Genomic DNA, 10,358 nt, shown 5'->3' with positions numbered 1-10,358 from the left:
GAGGCTGGCCCAGAATGGTTACATGCCCTTGATGGGGGTGATTCAAAACTTGCTGAATTCAACTGGGGGGGCGGGGGGAGGAAGGTTTCCTTTGATTTGAATGGGCTTTGGATCAGGCACTCTACCTTTAAAACTCTTATGGGTCAGAAATGTCAATGATACCATGCACACACATGCACGCACACACACACACACACACACACACACACACTTGCTTGTCTGTCACACTCAGGCAAGAGTCCATCTCTGAGCTGTTTAACTCTTTGGGGACCGAGTTGCATTCATCCAAAAAAGCAAGCAGGGCACTCCTGTGAATCCTAGAGAGTGTAGAAAGCGATGCACACACACACACACACACACACACACAACAAACGCTGCGTGCACCTCACAAGAAGGGGGAAAAAAGGACATCAGCTGAAGCTAAAGCTTGCTTACGTTTAGCGAAGGTCAGAGGTTTTCGCACCTAGGTGAGCTGTCATCTACCTCGGGGCAATTCTCTTTCCTCTCGCATCCTTTGTTGGAGCAGCGGGAGTGCTTTGCTGGCGTGAAAAAGACCAAGCCCTCCTCGGGGCTATAAAAGACCTGAGTCACAAGCAACTTTTCTTTGTTGCATATTAACTCAGGACCATCCAAAATTGTTCTGACATCCTCCCACCTGTTGTTTCTGAAGGCATGACGAGAGAGATGAAGCTAAGGCAAGGAGCAGAGCATTGGCAGTCCCCGGATTTATGATCGCAAAAACTTCTGGTCTGGAGCCTTTTCAATTTTTGTTTTTATTAATATCATGAATGTTACATGCAGGGAACTGAGTCCAAAGGGTGAACACAGACTCGAAACGAGCTGCAGCCCTGGGATGCCGCATCAATCCTTAAATAAGTGACCGTGGAAGATACAAAAGGCAGAAAAAAGCTGTATCCTTAATCCTTCGCCATACACAAGGGGGAAAAGAGCTGTGATCCCTAATAAGTGAATGTCTGACATACCCAGAGATTACAAACCTACTGTACCCTTAAGGGCTTGTGTCAGTATTTGTGAGCACTTGTGACTTCTGCAGCCTCAAGTAAAGCAATATATTGCGATTTCTTAGAGTGACATTTCCAATTGAAACACAAAATCGTTTGCTTTCTGGACGTTGTGTGTCCTTTTCAATACTTTCCCCCTTTATTAAAGACTTAGCCCTTTGATTTGATAAATGTGTCCCCCCCCCCCATAAGTTCTTTAATTTTTCATTTCTGAAACCTCCCATGCAACAAACTCTCTTGGCTTTCCATGAAGGGAATTTTTTTGCACCCAGCAAACTGTAAACCGTGTCGCTGGGATAGAGCAAAAGCCTGAATTCCACAGATTTCCACAAAGTCAGACATTGTGTTGGGGGAAAAGCGTGTTGGGCATTCTTGGATTTTTGTGTCCTGCATTAGCATTTGTAAGCAATTCAAGAAAGAAAAAGAGAGAAAGAGAGAGGAAAGGAAAGGAAAGGAAAAAAGAAGAAAAGAAAAAAGAAGGAAAGAAAAGAAAAGAAAGGAAAGGAAAAACAAGACTGCATGGGATGAACGCAAAATGTGACATTTTCTTTTTGAAAGTTGGCCTTTCCAGCTAGTTTAGGGGAAAAAAAATCCTTGCTTTCTCCCCTCAAGACACGATTCGGAGTCGTTTAGCATGTAGGGGTGCTAATTTGACTTGTGTTAAACTGGATTGAAGGCTGCAGCATACAGCAGTAGGTGGTGATGTAATAGGTACCAACGCACATGGATATATAAATATCGTGGCTAGGGCTAAAGCGCTATGGCTGAGCAGCTATAGAAGAAGATCAACACTTCAGACAAGACTTCTGGAGTTGAGATCAAGTTCAGAATAAGCTTCAGCTGAGCCGGTCCTCCTGGGGTTGTGCTGGTTTTTGTTGTTTTTTTTTTCTTTCTTGGGTTTTTGGTTTTTTTTTTTCCTTTTTTTTTTCCCTCCCCTGGCTCACAGGATTCCTCCCCTATGCAACCTGACCAGGAAAACCATAGCTCCTCTGGGGACTGAGCTACTGGGTTCCCTCCTTTGCTACTTCTTCTCCTTCTCCTTTTTCTTTTCCTTTTTTTTTTTTTTTTCTTTGATCTAAGTATAAAGTGGGAGCTCGGAGGCGAGGGTATTTTTAGAGCAATTGACTCCCTTTCTAACCACGTGTGCTGCCCATGTTGATCAGGATGACTCTCCCCTCGGCCTTCTTGCCAATCTTGCTCCTGGGACTGCTCTCGCCCTGGGTGGTGCGCTGCGTCCCCTTCGCTGCCCAGCACAACGACACCCTGGAGTGGCGCTGGGAGACTCTCTTCTCTCGCTCCATGGCCCGGCTCCCGGGGGAGAGGAAAGAGCTCAGCCGGGACGGGGACTATCTGCTGGGCATCAAGAGGCTGCGACGTCTCTACTGCAACGTAGGCATCGGGTTTCACATCCAAGTTTTGCCAGACGGCAGAATCAACGGGATTCACAACGAAAATCGATACAGTAAGTGGCTTCTCGTCTTTTTTTTTTTCTCCCCCCCCGCCCCGCTCTCTCTTTGCCTCCCTCCCTCCCCGTGTCCCCCACCTGGGCGGTTTCAAGAGCGGATCTAGGGCTCGGCTCGCTGGTAACTTACAGCGCAACTCACCTGCCCGCTGACCCTGCCGCCCGGGCCGGCGCCCTCCCTTAAGTCCCCCTGGAGCTAGGGCCCTGGAGCAGAGACCTCTATTGTTTTTTAAAAGGATTTTTTTGTTTCCTCCCCAGGGCGATGCGGCTATTGATTGTGTTTCCACCATCTAGAAAGTAGATCCGCTTTCCCAAGAGTGCCTCTTGTAGCCCCTTGCACAGAGCAGCGCAAGGGCCCCTTTTCGGGGGGGGGGGGGGGTGTATTATTGCAGCTGGTTACCTAGGTATTGTGAGCGGCTTTCCAAAGTCAGCTGCAAAGCAGCCCAAAGAAGGCATGGTCCAAATGAAGCTGCACTGCCTGCCTTGCTACGGGGCAGGGGGACCCGGGGTATCAGCTCGGTAGCACCCATCCGGCAGGAGACACCCAGATGAGCCACCAAAAAAAGGGAAAAAGAGCACGTTTCCAGCATGTGTGCGAAACCCATGTGCGTGACACAGGCTTCAGGGGCACCCATGAGCCGCGGGGATCAATGGGGAAAGGCTGGGTTTTTTTGTTCTTTTTTCTCTTCCCTTGTTCCTGCCTTCACGTCTCTTTTTATTTGTCATCACCTTTAGGGGCTAACAATGAGGCACTTGCTTGGGAGGGATCTGGGCAGGAGGCTTGTGTGTGAGGCTAGAATTGCTTAAAGCAATATTTTTCCTGCTGTCGGAAAGAATCAGGTGTTCTGCCCACGCCAACATCTGGATGCTCGGCCCACAGCGGGCAGCCTCTTTTTTTTTTCCGCCCCAGACACTCATTTGGGAGCAATGCCATCGCCAGAAGTGAGGAGAGCCCAATCGACAAGCATCTGTTCGTGTCTTAACCCCGTGGCCCCGTGACTCTATCTGATACCCAACTGAAACAATAGGATGGCGGGGGGGGGGGGGGGGGGGGGGGGGGGGCAGCACCGTGACAAATGGTTCACTTGCTACGACGTTATACTTATTTTTAACCGGGGGAAGGACCCGGAGTCTAGCCAAATCCAAGGGAAATGAATGACTCCAGGCAATGGCTTGGTTAGAAACCTGCCACAAAGACTCCCCATGCCTGAAGCAGGGTGCTTGCAAAGAGCTTGCAAAGAACTCCCCCCCCCCCCCAGCCCCCTCCCCAGCGACTCAGCTGGTCTAATAAAAGATATCGCCTCCACTCCAAGAAGCTTGCCTGTCACAAAGGGGCGATCTTGACCCTGCAGGCAGCTGGGCTGAGGAGTTAGGAACATTATAGTCCAGCCTGGCTGGGGGGGACCGGGCTGGAGTGGCCCTGGGCTCCCCGCAGATGAAGGCGCAGTAATGTAATCCCGCATTCTTGCAGGACATCTGCTATCTGACTCCTTCTGCATCGCCCACAGGTCTGCTTGAGATCTCTCCAGTGGAAAGGGGGGTGGTGAGCCTCTTTGGCGTGAAGAGTGGCCTCTTCGTAGCCATGAATAGCAAAGGCAAACTCTACGGCTCTGTAAGTACCGGGAAGTGATGGCAAGGGCGCGGGGTGCTGCGGGTCGCCATCGGCCCAGCTCCCCGGAGCAGCCTTGGTGCGGCGGTGAATGCAAGGTGTGCGGTGCAGGGCTGCGACTGCGGCGGAGCCTTTGATGTCAACTCCATTCTTTGCCTCCCCAGCCAGGGGATGCACTTACTGGGCGGAAAATAGGGTCGCTCAACCATGGACCACCCATATTGTTAAGTATGTCCACAACTACAGTAATCTCTTTGTTTGGCAAGCCCACATGCCAGTCTGGATTCAGGGGGGAAACTCCCCCCGATATTAACAGCTTCAATCAGGTATCCATGTACCTGCTCCGTTCCTCCGGGGGAACTTTAGCTTCTGATCAGTCCCACGTGTGATCTTTTATAGCAAGACAAATCAATAGCCGACAGCTCATGAGTGATCGCTGTTTGGGAAGGCTGCGGCAGGCTGCTGACGGACAGGCAGGCATCTCGGGGCTCCTACCTCGCCTGCCAAGCAAATCTGGCAGGGCAGGAGAGAAGGGGAGGCTGAGCCCGCAGTTTGACACTGCAGAGATGCTAGGGGCTGGGAGGGACCTTACTAGATAATCATCTTGGGAGCAAAGAGTTAAAAGGATTTTATTTGGTTGAACCCACTTGGTTGGAAGAATAATAATGCAAGTCTTGTTTCTGGTCACTTCCAGCTTTCCGTCGGCTGGTTGCTTTCCCCTTTGTATGAGTTACTGTGGGCAGCATCATTCAGCCCTGTGATCCTGCATGGAGCATTCTAGTTTCAGGCTGGCTTTGCTAACAATGCCTTGTCTGTTTTCCAATCTCCCCACGTGCATTTAGAAGGCCCTTTGGCTGAACAAGGGGCAGATCCCAGCCTCCCTAGCTCAGCCCAAGCTGGCAGTGAAGTTCTGCCTGAATAAGACTGGGACGCATCCAGAGCAATTCTCTGAGGGCCTGATCCTCTGCCAGCGGAGTCTAGAGCAGCGGTTCCCAACCAAAAGTGGGTCACCAGAATATGACAGGGTCGCAAACAAACTTTTAAAATGGATTCTCCTTTAAAATCTGGGAATCTGTGGCTCTTCCTCTGCAGGCTGACAGAGCTCCAGCCTGCAAGGGGCTGCTTGCCCCCCACCCTCTGCCCCACCCTCTGCCCCACACACTAGGGTGGCAGGGGGCAGTGGGTCAGGAGTGAGGGGCACTGGGTTGGGACTGGCCACCAGTGTTTACAGATGGATCCTGGTACAAAAGAAGGTTGAGAGCCACTGGTCTAAAGGACTTTTCCCATTGACTACAATCAAGGCAGACACAGGCTCTCACAGTACATCTTCCCCGGCAACATTTCTAAAGGGGCCATTCTGCTGCTTTGTCTGCCTTGGGTGATCTAATACCCACTGTTCTCCCCTGCAGGCTCACTGTGGCAGGTGGAGCTCTCACCCTAACAAAACTGGGTTTTGAAGCCATTAATAATAGACATGACTCCATTTGTTACTACAGTACCTGCCAGAGCCAGCTTTCAGCTGCACTGGTATCAGTACCTGGGGACACCTGCAACACCTGCTCCCTTTATGCCCGCCTAACCAACCACTGCACGTTCCTTACTTTCATCCCTGTCTGCTTTCCTGGTCTCTTTGATGGATTCAAGCTTCTCATTCAAAACTAAGATTTAAGAAGGAGGAAATACTGTAAATACTGTGTGTAAATATTATTGTAAGTACCTTTAAAATGCTTTCCCTCTTCCCTCTTCAAAGAAGGTGGGAGAAGCGGAGGGGGTGGCGGGGGGGAAGGTTAATATTTGGAGGCTTCTGAGCTATGAGAAATTCCAGGTCTTTTCTTTCTGGAAATGTGGTGAATATTTTTGGAAGCCAAGAAATCATTGTTAGTTGTACAGTAAACTCAGGGAGCTCAATAGTTTTTTATGTTTAAATAACATGACGTGTATGAAGATTACAATTCAGAATGCCCATAGAAAGCCATGTGAGGACTAAAAGTTAAAATCCTGCCTCTGGCAAATGAGGAGAAGGCCCACTGACTAGCCCTACAAGAGGAAGTGAACAAAATTTGGCCCTAAAATTATAGAGCTGCACTATCTGCCATGAAAAGGGTCTCACTTTTCCACCAGTATGTAGACACTGGGACTAGATGCTCTTAGTCCATTCAAACATATGACCCAGATCTTAAAAACCTTAATGGGTGGCCTCTGATGGGTTGTCTGAAGCTTCAATCTGACAATCACTTCAAAAGATTTCCAGGAGAAAAAATCAGCTGTGCATTTTCCTCCATCAGGCCTAGGCCTGGTGGCAATAATATTTCCACGTCTGATATTTAATTTCTCCCTCTCCCTTCCCTTTTCTTTTTATTTCAGACCCATTTCAATGATGAATGTAAATTCAAAGAGATTCTCCTGCCAAACAACTACAATGCTTATGAGTCCAGAATTTACCCTGGGATGTACATAGCTCTGAGCAAAAATGGAAGAACAAAGAAAGGCAACAAGGTGTCTCCCACAATGACAGTGACACATTTTCTACCTAGAATCTGAGACATCTCCCTTCAGACCTACCTCAGTGCAGGGGAAGAGACAAAACACAGGCTTGGGGGAAAACATGGTGCACTTTTATTGGAGAGTTTTATGCAAGAGTAGGTGTAAAATATTTAAATTAATTATTTAAATATGTATATATTGCCACAAAATTATTTATAGCCCTGATTTTTTTTTTAATTTCTAAAAAACAAAACAGAGCAAACCTCCAACCCAAGGGATGTCATTTAATGGTGCAACAGTGGAAGACTTCTGCATTGTGGTTTATTTAACTTTTTTTTTAAGTTCTCACAGGTGTGCTGCTATTATGTGTTTTAAAACAAGTGAAATTCGATTCCTATATTACAATGTTTTGCACTGTTTGTGTGTTGTATGGTGTTTGTTCTTGTACTCATATTTGTTTGTTTTCTTCTTTAAAAAACAAAACAAAATATTGCCACCAGATAAGGTCTTAGTCTTTGAAAATGAGCTGTGCAAACCTTTCTCAGTTTTGATGCTAGCTTGTAGCAACATACAATGTCTGACCTCCTTTGTGCAGTGTTGCTATTTAATTGAAACAGTATCCGTTTTCTTCTGGTACAGAAAGTGCAGTGTTGAAGTACTACCCCACAAATCTGTTTTTAGATCTGCCAGTGCTGAACTTTGAACTTTCCTGCAGTCAATCTTAGTAGAGCTACTAGGCAGTAGAGACCCTTTAAGCAACTATATAAGCTCCATTTTTCCCTCTTTCTGTTTAGATACATAGGAGCATAATTTCTTCTGTGGCCCTTAGAGAAAGCTCATATTACATGATTGCTTTGCATATTAGGTTGAAAAAGTGTGTGTCTACCCCTCCCCCAACACACACATGCTGTGAAATATGCTATCATAGGCTAAGTATATTGATTCAAATCAAAATTCCCTCTTCAAGTTTGGAGACGACATGTATTTTCCAAAGATCATGAAACAAGTAATTTTTAAAAGCTATAATCAAAATACATTTATCAAGAAACTCTATAGACAACAGTCAGATTGGCTTCAAGCAATTGAAGTTGCTTTATATTTATTTATTATTAATTTCAAATGCAGTGTTTGGAAGGAGAAATATGCTGCTCTTCTCTGTGTCTCATTCCCTGACAAAGTTAATTAATTTCTACCTCACTAACTCCTTGAAGCCAGTCTCCTAACAAAATCTGCATAGATGGTGCACACTTTTCTGTTCAGTATTATAATTCCAGTGGCAGGGAGGGGATGATCTTTGCAATCCCAAATCTCTTTTTTTTCCATATGTAGCCAAAAGAATTCAAGATAGAGTCGGTTGTGTCCTATTTGAGCCTTGTCACGTTTGAGCTATCTTTACCCAGTGATTTACTTTTAGTAAGGATAATCATGGAGAAAATATTTGCAGACAGCTGTCAGGCTGTAGCACTATATGGTCATCAAGTAACCCTATATTTTTCTTTATATATTTTGCAAATGTAACCCGTGTCTCTAAAGCGATGAAGGAAAGACAGGTTTGATCATGGAGGGGGTGGGGAGAGGAGTACGGAGCCCAAAATGATGGCAAGCTTTAAATCTGTTTTAAAAGTGCTACTTTATCATTCGGACATAACTTGCTTAAGCTGAAAACCAGGACTGACTACAATGTTTAGAGTACGATTTTAATATGAGTTTAATATTCTTAGAGGATGTTTACAGATCATCTTCCAAATTAAACTAATGAATTTTGAACAGGTACAAATCACAAAGCTGCAATAATTTGAGTTCATCTTGATTTTCTTTTTACATTCCTATATGAAAAGTTTCCATTCTACTAAACTCATGTATACTTGCTTATATACTGTACTGACAAATGACCTTGAAGAATAAAGCTGCTCACCAGAAGTTCAGTGAGATCCAAGTATTAGCAGGACCAGATCTTAAACCATCTACTGCTGCTGCTCAAAATTAAAACAGAGTTAAAAACAAAGTCAAAGCAAGGGAGCACCTGAGAAATGTGGTGCTCATGGATTTTTCTGCAATTTGGGGGATTTCTGTACTTTCTTTGTTTTCTATATGTGAGTAATCATCTGTGTAATTATTGCCACTACCTCTGAAACCTCACACTGTTTCCAAGTTTCAGAAAGCAAAGTTGCAAAGAATTCATTTGAAGAATGTTTCTCTTTTGTCACCTTTCACTCCATTAAAATCCACAGCTGACAGCCTCATCCTACTTGTATTCAGAGGTAGTTGTAACTTTCAAATACTGTTGTAAAATCTTTATATTGATGTTCCATGGTATGAGCTTTCACCATTTACCAGAATCTGTCTGTAGTTTTATACAGGTGCTGTTCAATATTGTGGTGTATGTGCTGTGCACATTTAAATGCATAATAAATTATAAACGTTTACATTGTATATACATTGGCACTGATTTGTATTATTTGGATTTCAGTTTGTTCCTGTCATCTTACTCTGCTCTGTCAAAGATAGGGGAACTTTTAAATAATATAATATTAACAATAAGCAAACCAGATACTGTCTGGAGGCCTGGTTCTGCAGTTATTACTCAGGCAAAACTCCCACAGAAGACATTCTTAAATTTTTCCAATAAATTATTGTAGTCATTTTTAAATCTGTACACTTCATTCAGTTAAGCTTATTATTATTATTAACAGCAGTGATTACAGTCACCTTACATTTTACTACATTATACTCTCTCTCTGTAGTAATGACTAAAAGCCGGAATCAATATCAGAGACACTGCATTAATAGTTCTATTTCCTTTTCATGCTTATTCCAATGAAGAGCTAACTGCCAGTAATGTTTGCTGAAACAGTAAGTTTTAATTAAACATTGCAGAATATAAAGAAATAAATACAAACTTGATTCTAAAAGGTAACATTTGCACTCACCCAACCTGAAAATAGAAACTTACTCATGGACCTGTGTGGCAAATTAAAAGATCCTGAATTTCACATTTTTTATACTAAAATACCCTACAAAACAATGACTGAGTTGGTGAACCATTTTGAATAATAAATGTAAGAAGATCACAACCAGTTTTCAATCAAAATAAAATAAGGTGAATTTAATAAGTACACCTATTAAGGATTATTCACCTAATTATACTGTTAACTGGTGAATATGATAAGTTCCTTTTCTGCTAGTTTCACCCAAGTAATGAAAGCTCAATGAATGCAGCATTTTAAAAATAGTTTTCACATTTTTTCCATTCACAATACCCATTAGATAATCCTGATTTTCTTAGCTGTAGTAAATAGTTAATAATATTTCATAGACTACTTTTAAGAAGCTAATTCACTCTTCAAAAGTTGAGATTCAAATTTGAGTTGTGTTAGTTAGTTGTGGTTGGCCATTTAAGTCACTTGGGTGCCAGTCCCCAAAACATTTGCACAAGTAAATCACAATAGTATCACTAATGCCAGTGCATAGTTTATAGACTAGGTTTGGATCCAGAAATATTACAGTCAGATTTCTAGTGTGACTGCTTACTATCAACAGAATTTAAAAGGAATTCTGCCTAATGAGTACATCTGGCCTAACATTTTTTTGTGTCAAAAGTGAAGACTCAGTCAAGACAAGGTTCCTTGGGTGAATTTGATATCTTTTATTAGACCAACCCAAATGGTTGGAGAATAGTTATTAAGCGAGCTTTCGGGTTCAAAAACCCTTCGTCAGGCTAAGGACATTTCAGCAGTTGGTGTGTGCTCTTCCTGGATCCTGCTGAAACTTCCTTAGCCTG

At 44.0% G+C, this 10,358-nt stretch overlaps 1 protein-coding gene across 1 annotated transcript; it reads left to right on the top strand.

Annotated features, from left to right (window-relative positions):
* The first annotated feature begins 1,730 nt into the window (after window positions 1-1,730).
* Window positions 1,731-9,010, top strand: FGF4 (fibroblast growth factor 4). The gene is made up of 3 exons (XM_006260073.3): window positions 1,731-2,484; window positions 3,993-4,096; window positions 6,458-9,010. The coding sequence occupies exons 1-3, from the start codon at window positions 2,175-2,177 to the stop codon at window positions 6,632-6,634; spliced, it is 591 nt and encodes a 196-aa protein (XP_006260135.2). The 5' UTR covers window positions 1,731-2,174; the 3' UTR covers window positions 6,635-9,010.
* Window positions 9,011-10,358: the final 1,348 nt, after the last annotated feature.

Source organism: Alligator mississippiensis, chromosome 2 (genome assembly GCF_030867095.1).
Source record: "Alligator mississippiensis isolate rAllMis1 chromosome 2, rAllMis1, whole genome shotgun sequence".
Taxonomy (NCBI): domain Eukaryota; kingdom Metazoa; phylum Chordata; order Crocodylia; family Alligatoridae; genus Alligator; species Alligator mississippiensis.
This window is presented reverse-complemented; position numbering and strand designations above follow the sequence as displayed.